Consider the following 24,238-nt stretch of genomic DNA (forward strand, 5'->3'; position numbering starts at 1 on the left):
GCGCTGGGTGGGAATAGCCAAAGTCGTGGGCAATCCTGTGTGACTGCTTTGAGCACCTGGGGCTCTTCTAGTCCCTGGTCTTCTCTGGTGACACGCTGGAGTGCCCAGTGCTTGTGGAGGCTTGCTGGCTCAGGGCTGACATGACTGAGTCTGAATCAACTGGGAGGAGACCAACTTCAAAAGGTTCATGAGCGTGCCTGGGTCTCAGAACTCTGAGGGGGACCTACTCAGGACATGAGGACGACAGCTGCCACTTTATCTGTTTGCTTTGCAGCAGCCACAAAGTAAACGGCTCAACTGCACACCATTGAGAGTCACTTGCTTCAGGGCGCAGACTCCAGCTGTGAAGACCCACCGCTAAGGTCAGTGTTGACCCACGGCCTGGGAGGTTTGACCTGGTACTTTAGAAGGCTACATGCCCTCCACCACAGGATTGAAAAAAAAAGGAAAAAGTGAGTATATGAAACTGTTTCCTAAGGCTGGTGTTGGGAGATAAACCATCTTGTCAGTCATGTTTTATCTGGCTTTTACCATGTGCAGCCACAGAGGAGGGATGCAGGTTCCCCCCCAAGTGTGCAAATTGTGGTGATAAGGTAATGAACGACTTGACCTAGTTGTGCAGAACAGGACTTCCATCCTGCCTTGGGGAGAACTGGGGGGTTTGTGAAGCCAGGTGAATGGGGAGGGTGGACAGGGAAGGAAGGAGAGGAGAGAAGTGAGGGTGTCGTGGTTGGTGCTGGCTTGGCTCCCACTGTTGGTTCAGCAAGAGTGGGTATGGTGCCCCCTCCACTGAGCCCCGTGTCCAGGAGCTCAGGAGAAGCCACCTTACTCGGTTAATTTTAAAACATTTTGTAGAGACAGGGATCTTGGCATTTTGCCCAGGCTGGTCTTGAATTCCTGGGCTCAAGTGATCCACCCACCTCGGCCTCCCAAAGTGTTGGGATTACAGGCGTGAGCCACCGTGCCCAGCCGACACTTATATTTTTTTAAAAAAGAGGAAAATAGGCAAGGCGCGGTGGCTCACGCCTGTAATCCCAGCACTTCGGGAGGCTGAGGTGGGTGGATCACGAGGTCCGGAGATGTAGACCATCCTGGCTAACACGGTGAAGCCCTGTCTCTACTAAAAATACAAAAAAATTAGCCGGGTGTGGTGGCAGGTGCCAGTTGTCCCAGCTACTCGGGAGGCTGAGGCAGGAGAATGGCGTGAACCCAGGAGGCGGATCTTGCAGTGAGCCAAGATCATGCCACTGCACTCCAGCCTGGGCAACAGAGCAAGACTTTGTCTCAAAAAAAAAAAAAAAAAAGAATGACCATAGCCATGATGCCCAGCCTTAGCTGGGGTGTCGGTGTAAAGGTATTCTTAAACAGTCTTGTCAAGTGCAACATGGTAGTTTTTTTTCCTCTGCAATTTGGCAAAAAGTGTCAAAATTTCAAAGTGCAAACCATTTCATTGATTTCACTTCTAAGACTTCCCTAAGGAAACAAACAAGTGCCAATGATGTAGAGCAGGGGCCCAAACTTTTTGGCACCTGGGAATGGTTTGGTGGAAGACAGTTTTTCCATGGATTGCCGGGGCGGGGGGTGGGGATGGTTTCAGGATGAAACAGTTCCACCTCAGATCCAGGCATTAGATACTCATAAGGAGTGCGCAACCTAGATCCCTCGCATGTGCAGTTTACAAAAGGGTTCACGCTCCTGTGAGAATCTAATGCCACCACTGATCTGACGGGAAGCAGAACTCGGGCGGGAATGCTCACTTGCCTCCTACTGTGTGGCTCCGTTCGTAACAGGCCACGGGCTGGTAGCAGTCAGTGGCCTGGAGGCTGGGGGACCCTTGCTGTAGAGTATATGGAGGATGCCCCTTGCATCATTGTTTCTAATAGCAGAGCATCTGAACCGTGTGCAATCTGTCGGGGATGCTCCACCCAGAAAATCTTCACTTGCTGAAGTCCCTCAGCTTCTATGAGGGTCAGAAAATTACCTGAGGAAGCTATGGAAGGGGCGGGGAGAGCAGATTCTGGTGCCAACAGACTCCTTGCTCCAGAGCTTCCCCTTGGGTTCACCAGCTGACTGAAGCTGATATCCAGCCCAGAGACCACTTTCTTCCTTGGAGTTTGCTCCCTGCCCTTTCTGCTTCATTACACTTCTCTTCTCCTGAGAGCACTCCTTCAGCAAATCACGGGAACAAGAATCCCCATCTTAGGCTGTGCTTCTGGGGTACATGATCTAAGATACAGCCATTAAAAAGGGTACCTGTACTTATATTCACTGACCTGGAAATATGTTCATAATATATTAAGTGGATGTGTAATACTCATTTTTTTATAAAAGCCCAATGAACATGTTTTAAAAACACAACAGAAGAACAGATGTCAAACCATACATTCTGTACAGACTAATACACTGTGGAATTATTTTCTTAAGCGTGATAATGGTTTCATTTCCATGTAGGAGAATATCCTGATTCTTGGGAGGTGTACGCTGAAAGGGCGGAGTCTTTCTGCAGTCACCATCCCAACGCATTTCCAAAATATGGGGTTGGGGTGTGTGTGTGTGTGTGTGTGTGTGTGTGTGTGTGTGTGTGTGTGTAGAGAGAGAGAGAGAGGTGCATGTCTGCATATATACACATATATGGCGGGGAGGAAGGGAGAGACGTAGGACCAGAGGACAAACATAGTGAATGCTGGTAATTGTTGAAACTATTAAAGGGCATATGGAGTTCATTGTATTGGTTTTTAAACTTTTTCATAGGTTTAAATGTATTCAAAATGTGGAAAAATGTTATCTTCTGAATGCTAGGATTACTATGATTTTAGCAATATCAGGAATTGTCGGACTTGGTGTCTCTGTTTTTGATTCTTGCACGTAAGGACTTTGTGTGCCTACACCTGCAATGCTGATGTCAATGTTTGTGACAAAGCTTGTTCTACCACTGTGGTGAACACTGACCCCAGGGGCACTGTACTCGGTGCTGGCTTGTGCCACCTACTAGGGCTGCATGTGAGCACTGCTTCTACTTTATAACTTTGACTTTAATAGTCTGTCAACTTGGTAGCTATATCTCAGCTGAACCGTGTACCTGGTAGCAGACTAATAATACACTTCCAGCATGAGCACACCCTTTGATCCAACTCTTCCACTTATAGGAACCTAGCCAAAGGAAAAAACAGCACATGTGCTGATACTAGCAAATCATTAGAGACAATCTCAAGGTCCAAAAATGGAGGCTTGACTTCAGAATCTTATGCAATCCATCAAAGTTGTACTGCAGAAATGTGTCAGCTAACAAGGAAAAAGATGGTCACAATATACAGTGAAATAAGCAAATTAAATAATTGTATGGTATAGCTGGGCGTGGTGGCTCATGCCTGTAATCCCAGCACTGAGGTCAGGAGTTCAAGACCAGCTTGACCAACATGGTGAAACCCTGTCTCTACTAAAAATACAAAATTAGCCGGGTGTGGTGGCGCATGCCTGTAATCTGAGCTACTTGGGAGGCTGAGGCAGGAGAATCACTTGAACCTGGGAGGCAGAGGTTGCAGTGAGCCGAGATTGTGCCACTGCACTCCAGCCTGGGCAAAAAGAGTTAAACGCCATCTCAAAAAAAAAAAAAGAAAAAAAAAGAAAAGTGTATGGTATGAGCAAACTCTTTAAAAAATTACAATTATATCCACAGACTTGGAAGAACTTGCACTAAATGCTTAACTTTGGCTGTCTCTGGGTAGATGAAATTTTTGGTGTTTTGTTCTAATTGCTAATCTCTATTTTCTGACTCTTCTGTAATTACATGCATTGCCAAGCAATGAAAAAAATAATACTAAAAGTAGTTAAGATAGCATGATACTTAATAAAGAAATCCAATTATGGCACTTCCTCATACTAAATTATAATTTAAGCATGGGGTTGCAGCATACCTAAGTGTCTGATTCTTCTTATGTGTCTACTTACAAGATGCAGCCCGCATTGTGGTCAAAACTTCAGGTTCTGGTCTTGGGTGAGCTGGGTTACATCTTGGCTCTGCCGCTAAGCTGAGTGACTTTAGCCAGCCTTCCTAGCCTCTAGATCTGTCTTCATCTGAGTAATGGGGATGGTAGTGATCATACTAAGCTTATGGCTTGGTTGCTGGTTACACAACACGTGGAAATACAGAATAAACTGCTTGGCATGGTGCCTAACAGTACTGTGTTCAATACATGGTGCCCGTTACTACTCAATCAGATGTCCTCGGCTTTCTTCAGGGGCCAGCAGATGATGTGAAAGCGAACAGGAACCCCTGCCGAAGCCCAAAAGACTCCTCCCGGCATTGACAGCTACGCTGTGCATCTTGCCTGGATGTTTTTTCAGAGGAGGGTGCAGGCAAGAGCAAAAGCAGCAGTCCCAGGCTATTCAGCTTCCACAAAGCCTCCTTATCTCCGGTTGGGAAGTACAGTTGCTGATTAACTGTGTTAACACAGCACAGTGCTCAGAAGGCCAAAGGTCAAAGACTAAGGTTTGAAGCCCCACAAGGAGGAAATATCCCTCCTCGTCATTACTGGGGGAAAAAAAATTACACTTGTAAGCCACTTAAAAGGGAGCACCTTTATTTGGAAAACAGTAATTTCAAAATCATCTCCCGAACTTAGAATCGATGGGTCTGGGTAGATACCCTAAGTAAACAGGTGAAATCTTCATTAATTGTTCACTTATTAAGTAAAATTTTAAATTAACCGATTATGTACAGGAGTGTTTTTCACATTTCCTGATAAGAATCACTTGGAATGCCCTGTAAACACAGCCTCACTGGAGATTAATCCTATCAAATTGATTCAGTGAGTCCGAGATGGGCCAGTAATTTGGAAATTTTTGTTTTTACAAATGCTTCCTGATGATGACCAAGTCCAAGAAAATTTGGTAAACAACGGAAAGTTATCTGGAACATAACTTTCAGTTTTCTCCGCAGTTTTTAAATGCTGAACTACTAATCATCCTAGAGATAACCCACTGAAAAGTCTTCTCTAATCCAGTTTTACAAAAGGAAAGTCTTTTTAACATATGGTTTGATAAAATGTTTTCCGAAGAAATACTTTACTTGCCTGTTTTCATTTCTGGCCCATCCGTTCTACTTCACGTTTTCTTGAAGAGTCCATCTTCTATGAGTTGAGGCATAGCAATCTAATCATTTTTAAAATAAATGGTTTCTTTTTTTTTTTTTTTGAGACGGAGTCTCGCTGTTGCCCAGGAGTACAGTGGCGCAATCTCAGCTCACTGTAAGTTCCGCCTCCCAGGTTCAACTGATTCTCCTGCCTCAGCCTCCAGAGTAGCTGGGACTACAGGCGCCCGCCACCATGCCCGGCTAATTTTTTGTATTTTTAGTAGAGACGAGGTTTCACCGTGTTAGCCAGGATGGTCTGGATCTCCTGACCTCGTGAGCCGCCCGCCTCGGCCTCCCAAAGTGCTGGGATTACAGGCGTGAGCCACCGCGTCCGGCCAACAAATGGTTTCTAATTAAAGGATTGTGACATTTAATAGCCGTTGCTTGCTCTTGTCTTGCTCCCTTCTCTCTCGAAACTTGTTAAGAAATAACTCAATATTCTGGCTTTTCCACTTTAAATCTCATACTGACCAGCCCGTGTATGCCAGCCTCGATCTCATCGTTTTCTTTAACCGGTCCAACTCCCTTTGGCGTCCCAGTCAAGATAATATCTCCTTCTTCCAAGGTTATGATCTTAGAAACATAGCTGATGATGTAGGGGATGGAAAAAATCATGGAAGATGTCTCACCCTCCTGTCTGAGTTCGCCGTTGACCTTGAGCCAGAGCTTCAGCTTGTGAGGGTCAGGGATCTTCTCCTTGGGCACGAACGCGCTGACCGGGCAGGACGCCGTGAAGCTCTTCGCCAGAGTCCAGGGCAGCCCCTTCTTCTTGCACTCGTCCTGCACGTCCCGGGCGGTCATATCCAGGCACAGGGCATAGCCGCCCACGTAGTCCATGGCCGCGGCCTCGGGGACTGCGCGGCAGCGCTTGCCCATCACCACGCCCAGCTCCAGCTCGTGGTGCAGGTTGCGAGTGTACGCGGGCATGAGGATGGGCGAGCCCTCGGGCGCGTAGGCCGTGGACGGCTTCAGGAACAGCACGGGCTCGCTCAACACCGCGCTGCGCATCTCCCTGACATGGTCCGCGTAGTTCCTCCCCACGCAGACGATGTTCTTTCCCCACTCCCAGAAGCGGGACAATGGCCTGGATGCTGCCATGATTCCCATCAAGTGCCCCTGTAGTCACGTGGGCTGGGCCGGTCAGCTGATGCCTACGGCATCCCGGAGAGGACCAACTGCCTCGGAACGCTGTCCCCCGCAGCGACGGCCCGTTCCACCTCGCGATCTGCCGGGTACCCGGGCGGCGTGGCGCTCGGCCTCCAAGGATCCACTGTGCGGTGCCAAAAAAGAGGCAGAGGCTCGCGGCACAGCTCTCCCGGCGCAGCTCTCGGGCCGCCGCCACCGCTCCCAGGCCCGTCTCCCGGCCCGTGGCAGTCGGGGCTCGCGGACAAAACAAGTTGAGCGCGAGCGCGTTGATTGGTTGGCGGACGGTGCGAGGTGGACGCTGATTGGCTGAGGGCAGCGCGAGGCGGGCGCTGATTGGCTGCGACGCGCCGACGCCGGTGTTTTGCAGCCCTGGGCAGCTCGGCAGTCCAGCCCGGCCCGGGTCATGGTGGTGGGCCGCGGGCTGCTCGGCCGCCGCAGCCTCGCCGCGCTGGGAGCCGCCTGCGCCCGCCGAGGCCTCGGTGGGTGCAGCGGGGCGGTGCGGGCCGGGGGACGCGGGCCTGGCTGGGCGGGCAGCGGGCGGCGCCGGGCCGTCGTTTGGCGACCGCTGACGCGGTGTCTGTTGCGCAGGTGCCTAAGGCCGCGCTGCGGGGCTGGAGCGGAGGCGGCGCAGGCGCTGAGGCTGGCGCGGAGCGGGCGCGGGGCCGCGGGTGCGGAAAGCGCTAGGTAAGCAGGGCCAGGCCTGCGTCCGCCGCGGCCTCCACGCTCGGGCTGGGCCGGCCGCGCCCCTGACGCCTCCAGGGCATCGCGTCCTGCCCGGGCCGGCGCCGAGGAGAGCCTGGGGCGCGGCTCTAAGGCGCAGCGGGCAGGGCCCCGGGACGCCTGGCCCACCCCGCACCTGCTGCCCCGCTGCAAGGACCGCGGTCTCGCGGCGCCGCTTGCGGTGGTGGAGCTGCCCGCCCGGCGCCGGAGCCCCCCTGTCTGGGGACCCGGCGTGTCATTCGCCCGAGGTGGTCGCGAGGCCGGGCCAGGCCAGCGCCCCGGGCGGGTGCGCAGCGCAGGGCACTGGGCGGGCGGAGGCGCAGGCAGGGAGGCGTCCCTGGCGGTTTCCAGGTCTCGCCGAAAGCTGTCAAGGCTCTGCAGGGGGTAGAATGTCGCCATTGCTAAGGAAAGGACATGGATTTTGAGGTCCTCAGAATTACAGTTTTAGGGACATTCATAAGGGTCCAGGCAGAGAGTTCCAGCGGGACTGTGTGCATCGGCACGGCGTGCGTGCCCCATTCTAAGGGAGGCCCCAGCCCCCGTATTTGGTGCCGCCCAGTTCAAGGGAAGCAAGATGCTGTGAAACTTCCTGATTTAAAAAAGAAGTGCAGTGACGCACGCCTGTCATCCCAGCACTTTGGGAGGCCGAGGCGGGAGGATCGCTTGAGTCCAGGAGTTCCAGACCAGCCTGGCAACATGTTGAGACCTCATCTCTACAAAAACTAAACAAAATCAGCCGGGCGTGGTGGCACACAACTGTAGTCTCAGTCACTTTGGAGGCTGAGGTGGGAGGATCGCTTGAGTCCAGGAGGTCGAGGCTGCAGTGAGCCTTGATCGCAGCACTGCACTGTAGCCTAGGGGACAGAGTGAGACCGTATGTCCATTTTTTTTGTTGTTTTTGGGGCCAAACCGAACATGTTCCTGGACTTGGCCCAGGCCCCAGGCTGCAGGTCCTTGACCTGTACAAAGTATTACAGTTACAAAACAGCAAGCCGGGAACATTTGTCAGGCAGTGCTGGGCTGAGTGATATGGAAAGGGAATAAGGTTTCTGCTGGTGTTGGCACCAGCTGCGTCTTTCCTCAGAAATAAAGGCACCTCCCTGGGTTGTCAGCTTCTTCAGGAGGCTGTGATGGTCCCCAGGGGAGGCTGAGCGCCAGTTGTAAATGACATTTTCTTCGCCTGGGCAGTGCAGTGGCCAATCTCGGCTCACTGCAACCTCTGCCTCCCGGGCTCAAGCGAGTCTCCTGCCTCAGCCTCCTGAGTAGCTGGGACTACAGGCGCGCGCCAACACGCCCGGCTAATTTTTGTATTTTAGTAGAGAAGGGGCTTCACTGTGTTGGCCAGGCCGCTCTCTTAACTCCTGACCTCAAGTGATCCGCCCGCCTCGGCCTCCCAAAGTGCTGGGATGACAGGCCTGAGCCACCGCACGTGGGCAGTATTTTTGTTTGTAATGTTCTGCTCTTTGTTTGTAATGGAGCTCCTTTCCAGGAGGACGCCCGGCACTCGGAATCCTGTCGCAACCCTTCTGCACCCCACTTGCAGCCCCCAGCACCCACACTCTGCTTGGTGTGCTCCTTGAGCTGGGGTGGTACTGAGGCTAAGGGGAAGGGGAATATCACAGGAAGCTGCTCATATAGAAACCTTGGTATTATTGTTCCTGAGGAGAATGATCTGGAAAATGCCCAGCTGGTTGTCAGGCGGGTAATAGGATATCTTTGTGCAGTGATTGAAACTATAGTTTGGGCAGTTTCCCCGGCTGTGGAAATAAGGTCGGATTCCGCATTTCGATGGGCCCTGGAGACGCGTGTGTCTGTCAGTTGGTGGCTGCTGCCCATTTCTGGATCCCTTTTGGGAGAAGCCCCTGCCGTGGCACCTACCCCAGGACTGCACTGTCCTCTGCCACCTTCTGTGGTTTCTTCCCCGTGTAGAGCGGAACTGAAGGTATTGTCGGGGCCCCCGTGTATTGTTAGATTTAGTAGGAGTTTCATTGCTGAAAATATTTTTGCATTGGTCGACTGGGTGGCAGACACTTTTGTCCCTTGGTCACCCACTCCTCTCAGCTCCTGGGCCTTCTGGGCCCCTGTGGCAGAGTCCTTTGGGTCAGTTGGATGGTGGTTTTGTGTCCTCCACACTTGAATCTGGGGCAGTTGTGGCCAACTTTCCGTCTCAAAGGAACTGCTGATTTTTTTGCATATCTCACATTCGTGCTGTTCAAGAGCAAGTATTGTTTTTTTTTTTTTTTGAGACTGTCTCACTCTGTTGCCCAGGCTGGAGTGCAGTAGGGCGATCTTGGCTCACTGAAACTTTCACCTCCCGGATTCAAGCAGTTCTCCTGCCTCAGCCTGCCGTCAAGTATTGGTTCTTTCTGGCTAGAGGCTGAGAAGGGCTGTGAGTAACTGCATGGAACGCAGGCTCGCTTAGTCAGTGGTGGCAGCACAGCTTGCTGGAGGGCAGATGGCCAGGCGGGGGCACCCCTAGTCTGTGTTCCCTTCTTCACATTCTGTCCCTGAGTCCGGGGTGTGAATAATCCAGCACTGGCAGTGGTTCGCCTCACAATCAAAAGCTGGCCATCCTGTCCTTTTAGAGTTCTCAAAAAAGAAAATAGAGATCATAAGTCTGAAACAATTGATTTCCATGAATGTGAGCATGAGTTAGTTCCTGTGTTCTCGTCAGGGATATATGAAGATATTCCTTTTTTTTTTTTTTTTTTTTGAGGAACAGGTTATTGTCTTGTCACCCAGGCTGGAGTGCAGTGGCACAGTCATAGTTCACTGCAGCCTCAAACTCCTGGGCTCAAGTGATCCTCCTGCCTCAGCCTCCGGGGTAGCTGGGACCACAGGCATGCACCACCATGCCTGGCTAATTTTTAAATTTGTAAAGACAAGGTCTTGGCTGGGCGCGGTGGCTCACACCTGTAATCCCAGCACTTTGGGAGGCTGAGGTGGGCGGATCACAAGGTCAGGAGATCGAGACCATCCTGGCTAACACCATTAAACCCGTCTCTACTAAAAAATACAAAAAATTAGCCGGGTATGGTGGCGGGCGTCTGTAGTCCCAGCTACTCAGGAGGCTGAGACAGGAGAACGGCGTGAACCTGGGAGGCGGAGCTTGCAGTGAGCCGAGATCTCGCCACCGCACTCCAGCCTGGGCGACAGAGCAAGACTCCGTCTCAAAAAAAAAAGAAAAAAAAAAAAGACAAGGTCTTGCTATGTTGCCCAGGCTGGTCTCAAACTCCTGCCCTCAAGCAGTCCTCCCACCTCAGTCTCTTAAAGCGCTGGGATTCCCGGCAAGAACCACCATACCTGGCCAGAATATTCTTTTTCAAAGGAACCTAGAAAGGCTGGGAAGCACTGCAGCTTGCGCGTCCTGTCGTGGAGGGCCTGGCGTGGACGCCCGCTGAGTTGTGCTCTGTGTCTGCAGGTCCAGCCCTGCTGGGAGTTTTCTGCCACACAGATTTGCGGAAGAACCTGACCGTGGACGAGGGCACCATGAGGGTGGAGGTGCTGCCTGCCCTGACCGACAATTACATGTACCTGGTCATTGATGATGACACCAAGGAGGCTGCCATTGTGGATCCGGTGCAGCCCCAGAAGGTGCGCATGGCTGTGCCTGGCTCTCCCTGCCCTGGTCACCCAGCTCGGAGTCCTCACCCCCGATGGGTTTCCTAACCGCAGTGTCCTTGCAACTTTGCCTAAGCTAAATGGAAATTAGTCTCCGGCCACTCTGTTAACAGGGCCCCAAGAAGGGTGGAGGCGAGAGGCAGTGACACAGAAAGCACTGTGCAGTACAATCCTGGGCACTTGAGTCTTCTTGGGGGCTTTCTGCCCCTGCATGCTGCCTCTGGGGGTGGTGCCCTCAGAGCTGGAGGGGCTTGGAGCGGTCGTAGGTGGTTGCAAGAGTGTCAGGCTGAGCAGGAAGGAGAAGGTGCTTTCACTGGCTCTCCTGGAGCAGGGGAAGCCGGCAGGGTCAGGACGGGCCACGTCAGCGGCCCCTCATGGCGTGTCCTGGGTTCTGCTGGGCACCCTACCATGTAGGCCAGCAAGCCAGGCCTAGGAGTGTGACAGGCCTTTGTCCTTCCCCGGGGCCACTGCAGGTCGTGGACGCGGCGAGAAAGCACGGGGTGAAACTGACCACAGTGCTCACCACCCACCACCACTGGTAAGTGCCGCGTCTCACCTGGGGGTGTGGGACCTGGCTCACTTCTCGCCCCGGTGGGTTTAGGGACATCAAGGCCTGTCTCCCCCCACAGCTCTGTCTGCTTTGTGAGGACAGGCCCCCAGCAGACTTCTGAGAAAGACCCGGGACTCACCGTAGACCCCAAGGGGCAAGTCTGGTGCTCAGTGACTCTGAGGCCCCGAGGGTGAGGGGAGAAGGCTACAGCCTTACCCTCAGGCCCCACCCCCCGGCTCTCTCCTGGGCCATGCGGGCTTGTGCCCTGGCACGTTGGCCTCAATGTTGGGGAGGAAATGAGTCTACAGGTGAGTGGTTTTTTTTTAAAAAAAAAACAACAACAAAAAAAACAAGCAGCCAGCCGGGCACGGTGGCTCATGCCTATAATCCCAGCACTTTGGGAGGCTGAGGTAGTTGGGTCACTTGAGGTCAGGACCAGCCTGGCCAACACGGTGAAACCCAGTCTCTCCCGAAAATACAAAAATTAACTGGGCGTGGTGGTGGGCGCCTGTAATCTCAGCTACTCGGGAAGCTGAAGCAGGAGAATCACTTGAACCCGGGAGGCGGAGGTTGCCGTGAGCCAAGATCGTGGCATTGCACTCCAGCCTGGGTGACAGAGCGAGACTCCGTCTCAAAAAAAACAAAGACAAGCAGCCATATCTGGAGAGGTTGGGTTTTTAAAAATCCTTGAAAATGGATGAATAAAATGCCCTGTCTGGGTTCTAGGGTTGGCATTGCCTGCTCAAGGCCGTTGTTCGGCTTTTAGAAATTTTTGAGGCTCTTCAAAACTAGAGAGACTTACTTCTTTTTGCCAAGCAAGCGCCCGAGGGCAACCGGCACCTTTCTCCTGAGCCAGGACCCGTCTGGCACTGCCCTAGGGCCTCTCAGCTGTGGCTTCCCCAGCCTCTGTGTTGGGGTGAAATGAAGCCTTTGGTCCTCTCCTTGGTGGTGGGAGCGCTGTGCTGGTGGCTTGGCCAGGGTTTGATGGAAGCGTCATGGTTCACACGCAGCTGGACTTAGGCCTGGAGAGTCTCAGGCTCTGTGAGTTGGGCCCCACGAGCCTCTTCGGGGTCATCAGAGGTGTCCGTGCAGGGACCTGGGCTTGAGGGGCGGTGCCTGCAGCCTCCCTGGCCCTTGTCCTGTGTGGCTGAGCTGCTGTCTCAGCACATTGGCCTGCCTGTCGTGCGAGGCCCCTGCTGCCACCATGCCTCCTCCTGGGGACCCTGGTGGTGGCCTCTGTGTGGCTGCCTGGCGCATCACAGCTTGCTGCAGCTCCCTGCCTCTCCCGGCCTCGCCGCAGACGTCTCTTTCTAACACTGTGGTGCTTTTTAGTTCCCTGGCCCCTCTAACATTCATGCCGACACGTGAAGTCCTAAGCCAGGCCCTAGCTTCAGCGGGGTGGGGTTTGCTCACCGATGGTGGGTGGTGATGGGCAGACCAAGGCCTGTGGTGCCGTGCCCTCCTGAAGGGTGGGAGGGGCAGAGGGCAGCGGCCACCACTCCACCCTGTTATCTTGGGGCCCAGTGGTGCCAAGGCAGGCGGTTTCTGGTGTGGTTGCTGGAGTCTTCATGGGAGGCACACGAAGGAGTCTGTGATATCATGTGAGACCCGGGAAGGGCCCCTTCAACCGCCCCTTTCTGAAATGCGGGTCAGGCAGGCTCCCCTGGGGAAACCTGGGCGCGTAGGAGGCACCTCCACCTGCTGGAGCTGGCCCAGGCTGGCCTCCCCTGCAGACAGACCGCGTCTAGGGCCAGCTGCTCATCCCAGACGCACCCAGGTGATTCCCATGCTGAACAGTTTGATCTCCTGCCAGAGTGTCGGGCCACAAACTGGGCAGCACATCAGGATCACCTGGGGGCCTTCAAAAATCAAAAATCCACCCCCAGGCCATGCCCCAGACCCACTGCACCAGGACAAGAAATCCACCCCAAACCACGCCCCAGACCCACTGCCCTAGGATGTGGGGGTGGGAACCAGGTGGTGCTTTGTAAAGACGTGCAGGTGGTAACCCCAGGCCCCCACGCTCAGAACCCTGGCCACAGGATCATCCAGGTGTCTGTGATTTGCTTCCTCGGTTTCCTTTGTGAGTGCAAAATAAGTGTTGCGTTTGACTAGGGTTTAAGAGCAGCAGGCAGCCCCCTCAGCTCAGCAGGCAGCCCAGGTCTCCTATTTGACTTCCAGGGACCATGCTGGCGGGAATGAGAAACTGGTCGAGCTGCAGTCGGGACTGAAGGTGTACGGGGGTGACGACCGTATCGGGGCCCTGACTCACAAGATCACTCACCTGTCCACACTGCAGGTAAGGAGTGAGCCCTGGAGGTGCTCCAGCGTGGCCCTGCCAGGAGCGTGGGGGAGGGGGGTTCCCTCCCCGCATTCTCTCTGCTCCCTTACCCCAGTGACCTGGGAGTGCTCTCAGTGGTCCTCTGTGGGAGCGTGGATGGTCTTCTCTGTCTAGGCACAAGGAGAGGAGTGTGCAAAACGCGGCTGTGTGCGGGGCTGTGAAGCAGGGCTCTGAGACCCTGGGGGGCAGGCCATGTGGGCAGGGTCTTGGTGCCAGAGCACAGCACACAGGTGGGAGGGCACTGCGAGGGGGTCTTCAGCCTTTTTGAGGGTGTGAACATTTTTGAAGTAAAGAATTGGGGCAGATTGGGACAGGAAAACAAAAGGCCATGTGTGGGAAGGAAAGCCGTCTTTCCTAGCCAGATGGCGAGCGTGGATTTGGCCCAGTTTTGAAGGAGGAAACAAGCCCCTTGGTTTTTTACACGCTCTTGTTCCAGGGTGGCCCTGCACTTGGGGCGCACCCATGGAGTGAGCAAGTCCCCCAGTCCCGTGGTGGGGAGCACCTGCCCCACCTTCACGGGCATTTCCCTCGGAGCTGAGGAGGCCCAGTAGGGCCCAGGCGGCGCGCCGTGACCCCGGGAGATGGCTCTCCAGGGTGTCTGGGAGCACACGCGGTTGCCTGCTTTGTTGAAGGTGGGGTCTCTGAACGTCAAGTGCCTGGCGACCCCGTGCCACACTTCAGGACACATTTGTTACTTCGTGAGCAAGCCCGGAGGCTCGGAGCCCCCTGCCGTGTTCACAGGTGCGTGTTCGGGTGTGGGTGGGGGCGGGGGTTCTTCGTGAAGACCCTGTGTCTCCTGCCAGGCAGGCTCACAGGGCAGCTTCGTGGCCTTCTCTGTTGCACCGGTGTGAGGGGGCCCAGGGGTGGGTGCTGGGGAGCCTCATGGTGGGGCTGGCCGATTCCTCCCATGATGTGTTTGGATCGTGGTCTGGAAGGAAGTTACGCTTGCAGCAAGGGCTGTGCTGGCGGAGACTACTGGACAGCTGGGGTCCGGGCGGGTCCCACGGGAAAGGAGTCAGTTTCTTCTAGCAGGGCGAGGGGTGGCTCAGCCCTGGGGCCGTGTTCCTTGATGCCGTAGTGTGGACTCAGGGACCTGTGCTAGTCTGGGGGCCCTGCCTGCCTCCCAGGGTGGTTGCAGACCTGTGGAGCCACCTGTGGAGGTCATATGGCCGGGGGACGGCCTCACTGTAGGCCGAGCCCTTCATGGCTGCGGCCTTCTAAGGCAGTGTGGAGGCTGCTGGTGGTGGGGGCTGCCTCCCGTGCTTGTTACTGTGGCCTTGTCCTGACTGGCCTCACAGTGCGGGGTTTCACCCGGTAACTCGATGTGGGCATCGTACGGCTGGGAGGCCTCCTGGTGGGAGGTGGCAGCCCCAGCCTTGAACCCAGGTGGGAGTGACCCAGGGCCACACTCGGACCCCTGGGTGGAGTCAAACCAGGGGTGCAGGGAGAAGGTGTGGCCAGGGAGCCCCAGAGGAGGGCGGAGGGCATGGCGGGAGGGACGGGCGCCTCGCTGTGAGGGATAAGGCGCCTTCAGGCTGCAGTGCGCAGGGCTGGGGGATGAGCCTGGGTGGTGCTGGTGTAGGAGGGATGGAGTTGGGGACCTCAGATTTAGGATTCTTCTCAGGGCAGCGAGCACTGAGTCCCTGGGTCTCACCTGTGCCTCCTGGGCTGTGTGCCTGGCACAAGGACAGCCCTGTGGAGCAGAAGCCCCAGGCCCCAAGTTCGCCTCTGTCTGCCCTTCCCTATCTCTGGGGACTCCATGGCCTCCTGCTGGTCCTCAGACTCGAGGTCTAGGGCCCTTCAGGGGAACAGGCTCCCCACCGTCCATTCCCATCTCTCGTGCCCAGGAGGACTCCTGGCCTTGGCCTGTGCCCAGCACCGCTGCATGCTTCTCTGCCCCAGGCGGTGAGGAGAAGTGGGGCGGCCTCACTGTGCTGGGTGCTGGGCACCCTCCTCTCAGGGGACTGCCCTGTTTCTGGGGCCGACGGCCACGTGAGGTCAGCGAGGCCAGGACAGCCGCGAAGCAGCAAGAGGAGGGCAAGTGGGGACAGAGGCCTGGGCAGTGATGGGGTGGGGATGCCGTCCTGAGGCCGAGGCCAGAAGGAGCCTGGGTGCGCCTGAGGTGCCCAGCGGTGTGGGCCGCATCTTCCGCCGTGGGTGAGAGGTGGTCCCGCTCAGCTCAGCCAGGGTGGTGAGACCTTGGTCACAGGGTGGCGCTGGTGGCTGGGGCCAAGGGAAGATGGGAGCCAGGCATGGGCCTGAGAGGGGCTGCTGCGTGTTCGGGGAGAGGGCTGGGTTTGTGAGGGTCTCAGAGCCACAGTTGGTGGGATTGGGGGCAGTGAGGGAGGAGTGACTTGGGTTTCGGGTCTGCACGGCCAGTTGGGTGGTTGGACTGTCAGCTGAGACTTGGAAGGAGATGTGGGAGCCGGAATGCAGGGGGGCTGAGTCTGGGCAGCCGTGGCCGGAGGGCAGCCAGGGTTCGGGGCCTGGGCCTTGCCGGTGAGTGTCACCCTGCTCCTGGCCCCTCCTGAGTCCTAGCCACCAGCCTCGAGTGGCCCCCACCTCGTGGCTGTCCTTGTTTCCAGGTGACACCTTGTTTGTGGCTGGCTGCGGGAAGTTCTATGAAGGGACTGCGGATGAGATGTGTAAAGCTCTGCTGGAGGTCTTGGGCCGGCTCCCCCCGGACACAGTAGGCAGCGCCTCCCTGCGGGCCAGGGTGTGGGGGGCCTTAACCAGGGCGGGGCTGCTCTCCCTCCTGGCACCCTCTCACCGGACACCCCCCCGGGGGCATCCAGGTCCCGTCCCTGAGGACTTTCACGGGTGGTAACAGCCTTCCGAGCTCACCTGTCACCTCTCTCCTCAGAGAGTCTACTGTGGCCACGAGTACACCATCAACAACCTCAAGTTTGCACGCCACGTGGAGCCCGGCAATGCCGCCATCCGGGAGAAGCTGGCCTGGGCCAAGGTGAGTGGGGCCGACACTGCGCGGTGCCTTCCTGTGGGCTGCTCAGGGCCGCTGTGCACAGCGGGGTCGCCAGAGTGGGTAGACACTCACACTCTGAGCCCAGAGAGCAGGCCTGGGATTCAGGCCAGTGTGGCCCAGCTCGCCCTGCACGGCAAACCCAGGGGTTCTATCGAGATCCCTCTGCCTCGGAGGGTCTGGAGTAGGCCTCAGACGCTGCGTGTGTAAAAAGTGCCCAGCCTGTTCCCACATTCTGAGCAGTAGGGTCAGGCTGGCAGCACGTGGCTCTGCTGGCTCTCCAGGCCACAGAACGTGGCTCTGTGCCCAAAGGACTCTTATCTCCACGGTGGCCCCACGTGAGCCTCCATGGCGTAGCCCAGGCCAGCTGGGCCAAAGACTGCCAGGAGCAGGACGGGGTTCTCCGGGGGTGTGTTTCCCCGAATTCACTGGAAACGGTGTCACAAGCACGCACGCCTGGGTGGTCTCAGGCGTGGGCTCCCTCTGCTGAGTGGAGTGAGAGTCGCTGCCTCTGACAGGGTTGTTTTAAATAAATCACCCGTTTTTTTGAGCATTTTTTCAATTTCTTAGAGTAGAGGTTAACATTATTTTACAATATTTACTCGTACAAATTCAAACTCTAAATCAGATGAATCATAAATACTCATCTTTTTTTTTTTTTTTTTTATTTTGAGACGGAGTCTCCCTCTGTCGCCCAGGCTGGAGTACAGTGGCGTAATCTCAGCTCACTGCAACCAGCACCTCCCGGGTTCAAGAAATTCTCCCTGCTGGCCGGGTGCGGTGGCTCACGCCTGTAATCCCAGCTACTCAGGAGGCTGAGGCAGGAGAGAATCGCTTGAACCCAGGAGGCAGAGGTTGCAGTGAGCCAAGATCGCTCCACTGCACTCCAGCCTGGTGACAGAGCGAGACTCCGTCTCAAAAAAAAAAAAAAAAAAAAAAAAATTCTCTCTGCCTCAGCCTCTTGAGTAGCTGGGATTACAGGCGCCAGCCAACACGCCCAGCTAATTTTTCTACTTTTAGTAGAGATGGAGTTTTGCCATGTTGGCCAGGCTCGTCGTGAACTCCTGACTTCAGGTAATCCGCCTGCCTTGGCCTCCCAGAGTGCTGAGATTACAGGCGTGAGCCACGTCACCTGGCCCGTGTGTCTGTCTTGAGTGGACAGATTGCAGTTTGAGGAATGTTGATGATGTTTGCACTTGTGTAATCCCCTCCACAGTCCAGATGTGGAACTTTCCACTACCCCAAAGGCTCCTGTGTCCCTCCCATGTGGCGTCCCCGCCAGCTGTTGCTCTGCTGTGACCTCAGGTCACTTTCTAGTTTCCCATGAACAGAATCTCATTGCTCCGTCATCTCTGTGGCATTCTCGGCCCCGCTGATGTTGGTGAGGGTCAGCCACGCTCTTTGCTTCTGAGTAGCCCATTGTGTGGAAATGCTACAATTTGTTTATGCATTTGTCTGTTTCCAGTTTTTTGCTATTTGAATAAAGCTGCTATGGACATTTGTGTACAAGTCTTTTGTGGACATGTTTTTATTGCTCTTGGATACTACCTAAGAGTGGAATTGCTGTGTTGTGTAGTTAAAGGTGTGAACCGTTTTCCAAAAATGGTTGTACTGTTCTACAGTCCCCCACCAATGCTTGAGTTCCGGGGCCTCCATGCTGTGCCAGCACTGCTTGGTGGTGTCGGTCTCTCCAATTTTTGCCATTCTGACTTGCCTGTGGTGGCGTCTCACTGCCTTTAAAATGTGCATTTCCCCATGACTAGTGGGGTTGACCATCTTTTCATGTGTGTCGGCCTTTGGATGCCTTCTCATGAAGTTTATGTTCAATCTTTTGTCCATTTTAAATATTGGGTTTGGCCTGTTGGGCTGCTCTTGTAAGAGTTCCTTATATCATCTGGAAATAAGTCTTTGTGAGATATATATAGATGTGTGTGTGTGTGTGTATATTTATTGATTTATTTGTTTGTTTGTTTTTTGAGACAAAGTCTTGCTCTGTCGCCCAGGCTGGAGTGCAGTGGCGTGATCTCGTCTCACTGCAAGCTCTGCCTCCCGGGTTCATGCCATTCTCCTGCCTCAGCCTCCTGAGTAGCTGGGACTACAGGTGCCCGCCACCACGCCCAGCTAATTTTTTGTATTTTTAGTAGAGATGGGTTTCACCGTGTTAGCCAGGAAGGTCTCGATCTCCTGACCTCGTGATCCACCCGCCTCGGCCTCCCAAAGTGCTGGGATTACAGGCATGAGCCACCGCGCCCGGCTGAGATATATATTTAAAAGTTGTTTTTCTCTCCCAGCTCATGGCTTGCCTTTTCATTTTCTTAACATTGTCTTTTGGAAAATAGTTTATAGTTTTGGTGAAGTTCCATTTACTTATTTTTTGTTTGTTTCTTTTTTTTTTTTTTTTTGAGACGTAGTTTCACTCTTGTTGCCCAGGCTGGAGTGCAGCAGTGCGATCTCAGCTCACTGCAACATCCACCTCCTGGGTTCAAGCGATTCTCCTGCCTCAGCCTCCCGAGTAGCTGGGATTACAGGCGTGCACCACCACACCCGGTTAATTTTGTATTTTTAGTAGAGATGGGGTTTCTCCATGTTGATCAGGCTGGACTCGAACTCCTGACCTCAGGTGATCCGCCCACCTTGGGCTCCAAAAGTGCTGGGATTACAGATGTGAGCCACTGCGCCCGGCCTACTCAATTTTTCTTTTATGTTTCTTGTGCCCTTTCTAAGATCTTTGCATACCCCTAGCTCACAAAGACTTTCTCCTGTGTTTCTTCCTAGAAGTTTTAAAGTCTTAGCTTTTATATTTACAAACAATTTACAGTGTTCCCTTTCAAGATGGTGTTTGTGTGTGGTGCGAGGTGAGGGTAGAGGTTCACCCTCTCGCAGTGTGACCCCGACGTGTTCAGCGCTGTCTGTCGAAGGACTGTCCTTTCCTCCCTGGATTGCCTTGGCACCTTTCTGAAAAGAATGGGCCCTCTATGCCCGAGTCTGCTTCTGGTCTCTGCTCTGTTTCGTTGGTCTCTATGACTTGCCACGGTGTCCGAGGACAGCACCTTGATGACTGTAGCTCTGTGCTGAGTCTTGGCACTGGTATGTGTGAATCCTCCAGTGTTCTTTTTCAGAATGGTTTTAGTTGTTTTAAGCCTGTTGCATTTCCGTTTTCAGAATCGTCTCGTGAACTTCTATGAGAAAAGCTAGACTGGCTGCTGATTGGGACTGTTGTGATAACTGATGTGGCGAGAATTGCGATCTTAACATTGAGTGTTTCTGTGAGCTTTCCATCTATGAGTGTCTTTAGCTTTGCTCAGCAGTGTTTTGAAATGTGCGTGTTCAAGGTCTTGCACGTGTTACTAAATGGGTCCCTAAGCACTTCTGGTCATGATTATTTGTTGATACTAGTTAGAAATACAGTGGATGCATATTAACTTCCTGGGTGTCTTAGTCTGTGTGGTGTTGCTATAAAGGAATACTTGAGGCCGGGTGACTCATAAAAGGAGGTTTATGTGGCTCATGGTTATGCAGGCTATATAAGCAGCATGGCCTGGGCGTCTGCACCTGGTGAGGCCTCAGGCTGCTTCTGCTCATGGCAGAAAGGGAAAGGAGCTGGTGGGTGTGAAGCATGTGGCCAGAGGAAGGAGAGAGTGGGGGAGGCAAAAGGTTCTTTTAAACAACCAGATCCTGTGGGAACTAACAGCAAAAACTCGCACTTGGAGCAGGGCACCAAGCCGTTCACAAAGGATTCCCCCCATGATCCAAACACCTCCATTAATTGGGGATCAGATTTGAGCATGCATTTGGAGGGATGGACATCCCAGCCGCAGCCCCGTGTGAACACCCAGAAGGGAGTGGCCGGGCTGGACGGGAGGTGTGTTTGACTTTTAAAGAAACTGCCAAACTCCCCTTCCCCGGTGCTTGTGGTGTTTGCTTTCCTGCTGGGAAGGCGTGGGCGCACCAGCTGGTCCCCGTCTTTCGTCTTTCGGCATGCGGTGGAGCGAGCCGTTTGAAAGGAGGTGCTGGAGCCCGGTCCCTGGTGAGAGGCCGCCTCCTGCAGGGCGCCTCCCATTCTGCCGCCTCTGGTTTTCTTAGCAGTATCTTTTGAGCAAACATTTTTAATTTTGATGGTCCAATAGATTCTTTTATGCTTCATTCTTTTTTGTCTCCCATCTAAGAAATCTTTGTTTATCCCAAGGTCAAAAAATTTTCTCCTGTATTTTCTTTTTGGAATTTGTATAGTTTTAAAACTTAGTATGAACTCCCACCCCCCAAATGTCTGCTGGATCTGTAATGATATTCCTGCTTCTATTCCTGATTTTGACAATTTGTGCTTTTTTTTTTTTTTTTTTTTGAGACAGCGTTTCGCTCTTGCTGCCCAGGCTGGAGTGTAATGGCGCGATCTCGGCTCACTGCAACCTCTGCCTCCCGGGTTCAAGCGATTCTCATGCCTCAGCCTCCCAAGTAGCTGGGACTACAGGCATGTGCCACCATGCCTGGGTAATTTTTATATTTTTAGTAGAGATGGGGTTTTACCATGTTGGCCAGGCTGATCTCAAACTCCTGACTTCGTGATCTGCCCGCCTCAGCCTCCCAAAGTGCTGGGATTACAGGCGTGAGCCACTGTGCCTGGCCTGTCATTCTTTTTTTTTTTTTTGGTTGGGGAGAGACAGCGTCTTGCTCTGCCGCCCAGGCTGGAGTGCAGTGGCACAATCTCGGCTCACTGCAACCTCCGCCTCCTGGGTTCAGGCGATTCTGCTGCCTCAGCCTCCCGTAACTGGGACTACAGGCCTGTGCCATCATGCCTGGTTAATTTTTGTATTTTTGGTAGAGAGGGGGTTTACACCATGTTGCCTAGGCTGGTCTCGAACTTCTGGGCTCAAGTGATCCTCCTGCCTTGGCCTCCCAAAGTGCTGGGATTACAGGCATGTGCCACCACGCCCGGCCTCATTCTTTTTGATAGGTGTAAAATATACTATTGCGTGGGTGTCACCCATAAATCATTTTACCAATCCCAATAGGAGGGACGTTGAGAGTTTTCAACTCCTTTTGCACCCTGGAGTCCAGAACCCACACAAGGTGGAGCTCTTCTGAGCTGTGCTGCAAGGACTGAGCTTATTTTTTTATTTTTATTTTTATTTTTTTGAGGCAGAGTCTCACTCTGTCACCCAAGCTGGAGTGCAGTGGTGCGATCTCGGCTCACTACTGCAGCCTCTGCCTCCCGGGTTCAAGCGATTCTCCTGCCTCAGCCTCCCAAGTAGGTGGAATTACAGACATGTGCCACCACGTCTGGCTAATTTTTGTATTTTTAGTAGAGACGGGGTTTCACCATGTTGGCCAGGCCGGTCTCAAACTCCTGACCTCAGGTGATCCACCTGCCTCGGCCTCCCCCAGTGCTGGGATTACAGGTGTCAGCAACCGCGCCCAGCCTGTCGTTCTTTCTTTGGGAGACAGTGTCTTGCTCTGCTGCCCAGGCTGGAGTGCAGTGGCATGGTCTCGGCTCGCTGCAGCCTCCACCTCCTGAGTTCAAGTGATTCTCCTGCCTCAGCTTCTCGAGTAGCTGGGATTACAGGCGCCCGCCACCACACCTGGCTGATTTTTTGTATTTTAGTAGAGATGGGGTTTCACCATGTTGCCCAGGCTGGTCTCGAACTCCTGAGTTCAGGCAATCCACCCACCTCGGCCTCCCAAAGTGTTAGGATTACAGGCGTGAGCCACTGCGCTCGGCTGACTGACCTTATTTTTGTCTTTAAATGCTTCGTACTTGGTAGGAAAAATAGCTAGAACATTAAAACTCATTTTAATAGGTAACCTAAAAGCTTATGACAGTTTGTACTTCCTCTGTTTTAAAGGTCTCCTTAGAAGTGTTAACTTTGCTTCCCTCGTAGGAGGCAGAGGGAGATTTCTTAGGATTGAGAATGTTGGTGGGAATACAGGGAATATTTTAAAACATTCTCAGATTCTTTTCACCAGAAGGGAAGAACAGATTAGTGAGAAACCATCTTGGCATCCACCAGACCCCCGCTTGGTGCAGCTCTACCAGCTGAAGAGTCACTCACCGACACCACTGCCCATAGCAGGTGGGGAACCTCGGGGGTGAGGCGCGGTGGTCTTGAGCGTGTGCGTGGGCACCAGCAGCTTCTGTCAGAGCTCTGCCCTGAGGCCCTCCTGGTGCGGCTGCGGTAGAAGGGCCGGGGCTGCGTGGAGACCCCGCTGTTGCCGCCCTGTGTTTTCCTGCTAACTGTTGGCCCCGTGGCTGGGTTTGCATTCTCCTCCCCCCGCCCCCACCCCCTCTGCCCTGGTCAGTGCTGGTCAGAAGGGAGACCATCTCCATCTCGAGAGGAGGTGACCAGCTGCGTGCCTGCAGGGGCTTGGGTGGCCTCCCCTGCTGCTGGTCCCTGTGCCCCTCCTCCCCGTGCTTGCTGTGAGGGTGCAGCTGTGGCGGTTTCTTTTCTGTGTCTCCTGCATTGCTGTTACCTCCATAACGTGAAATGTAAACCACGTGAATGAAAAGGAAGCTCCGTCCCTGTCGTCCTCTCCAGGCCGGTGCGGGAAGGCGGATGTGTGGCTCATCCCGGACGCTGGCTTCTCTTCCCTCTTCCACACGCGCACACCCGCCGGGCTCTGCTCACCTTGCCTTCTCAGCCTTGTCAGTCAGGCAGTGTCCTAAGGTTACCAGGAGGTGTTCTGAAGCATCTTTTTTGAGACGTGATGTCGCTGTCACCCAGGCTGGAGGGCAGTAGCACAGTCTTGGCTCACTGTAGCCTCGACCTGTGCCCAAGCGATCCTCCCACCTCAGCCCCCTGAGTAGCTGGGACCACAGGTGCCTGCCACCATGCCTGGCTGGTTTTTTGTATTTTTAGTAGACACAGGGTCTCGCCATGTTGTCCAGGCTGGTCTCAAACTCCAGGGCTCAAGTGATCCATCTGCCTTAGCCTCCCAAAGTGCTGGTATCACAGACGTGAGCCTCCGTGCCTGGTCTGCCATCCTGTGAAGTTCCCGTGATAAAGTGGCGCGTTTCTCTTGCAGGAGAAGTACAGCATCGGGGAGCCCACAGTGCCATCCACCCTGGCAGAGGAGTTTACCTACAACCCCTTCATGAGAGTGAGGTGAGGCCCAGGGCAGGTGGTGGGCGCGGGCCTCTCCCCTCTGGCAGTCCCACTGCTGCACACACAGCCGGTACGTCCGAAACCCCAGATGGCTGAGGCTGCCTTGGGGAGCTGTCGCAGGTGCAGCCGCAGAGCCCGAGCACTCTTCTTGGGGGGGTCCGGCCTTTCCTGGCACCTTGGCCGGGGTGTGAGTCCTTCTGGACCCTGGAGTTCAGAACCTGTCAGAAGGGGAGTGGCTGCCTCCTCCCCGCCCTCCGTGTCCTCTTAGGGCTGGGCTCTGCCAGCACGAGTTGCCTTCCTCTGCAGTGGCCCTGGCTCCTCGGGTGGGCGTGGCTCGGCACAGCCTGCAGCCCGGTGCTGGCCTCCGCAGGGAGAAGACGGTGCAGCAGCACGCGGGCAAGACGGACCCGGTGACCACCATGCAGGCGGTGCGCAGGGAGAAGGACCAGTTCAAGATGCCCCGGGACTGAGGCCGCCCTGCACCTTCAGCGGATTTGGGGATTAGGCTCTTTTAGGTAACTGGCTTTCCTGCTGGTCCGTGCAGGAAATTCAGTCTTGATTTAACCTTAATTTTACAGCCCTTGGCTTGTGTTATCGGATGTTCTAATGCATATTTATAAGAGAAGTTTAAAAAGTATTTATTCCCATAACT

At 54.3% G+C, this 24,238-nt stretch overlaps 2 protein-coding genes across 8 annotated transcripts; one reads left to right on the forward strand and one right to left on the reverse strand.

Moving 5' to 3' along the window:
• The first annotated feature begins 255 nt into the window (after positions 1–255).
• Positions 256–24,236, forward strand: LOC112204145 (hydroxyacylglutathione hydrolase, mitochondrial). Of its 7 annotated transcripts, none has more exons than XR_010152220.1 (10): positions 6,621–6,756; positions 10,419–10,591; positions 11,092–11,156; positions 13,350–13,467; positions 14,142–14,250; positions 16,095–16,198; positions 16,373–16,474; positions 22,451–22,557; positions 23,507–23,586; positions 23,957–24,236. XR_010152220.1 is itself a non-coding variant. In XM_063796490.1 (10 exons), the coding sequence occupies exons 3-10, from the start codon at positions 10,487–10,489 to the stop codon at positions 24,054–24,056; spliced, it is 783 nt and encodes a 260-aa protein (XP_063652560.1). In that variant the 5' UTR covers positions 6,624–6,756; positions 6,866–6,961; positions 10,419–10,486; the 3' UTR covers positions 24,057–24,236. The 7 variants fall into 7 exon arrangements, 6 of the variants coding, with proteins under 6 accessions (XP_054524716.1, XP_024205832.1, XP_063652560.1 ...); XM_063796490.1 differs by lacking the exon at positions 22,451–22,557 and adding an exon at positions 6,866–6,961 and having other exon boundaries at positions 6,624–6,756; XM_024350066.3 differs by lacking the exon at positions 14,142–14,250 and adding an exon at positions 6,866–6,961 and having other exon boundaries at positions 6,624–6,756.
• Positions 4,564–6,253, reverse strand: LOC741017 (acylpyruvase FAHD1, mitochondrial). Its single transcript, XM_001145622.8, has one exon. It carries the CDS (start codon positions 6,236–6,238, stop codon positions 5,564–5,566), a length of 675 nt encoding a protein of 224 aa, XP_001145622.4. The 5' UTR covers positions 6,239–6,253; the 3' UTR covers positions 4,564–5,563.
• Positions 24,237–24,238: the final 2 nt, after the last annotated feature.

Source organism: Pan troglodytes, chromosome 18 (assembly GCF_028858775.2).
Source record: "Pan troglodytes isolate AG18354 chromosome 18, NHGRI_mPanTro3-v2.0_pri, whole genome shotgun sequence".
NCBI classification, from domain to species: domain Eukaryota; kingdom Metazoa; phylum Chordata; class Mammalia; order Primates; family Hominidae; genus Pan; species Pan troglodytes.

Coding starts and splice junctions, on each gene's coding strand:
- LOC741017 (XM_001145622.8), bottom strand. CDS start 6,238: ATGGGAATCATGGCAGCATCCAGGCCATTGTCCCGCTTCTGGGAGTGG.
- LOC112204145 (XM_024350064.3), top strand. CDS start 6,681: ATGGTGGTGGGCCGCGGGCTGCTCGGCCGCCGCAGCCTCGCCGCGCTG. Junction 6,757..10,418: donor CTGCGCCCGCCGAGGCCTCG/GTGGGTGCAGCG, acceptor CTGTGTCTGCAG/GTCCAGCCCTGCTGGGAGTT. Junction 16,199..16,372: donor GCCGGCTCCCCCCGGACACA/GTAGGCAGCGCC, acceptor CTCTCTCCTCAG/AGAGTCTACTGTGGCCACGA.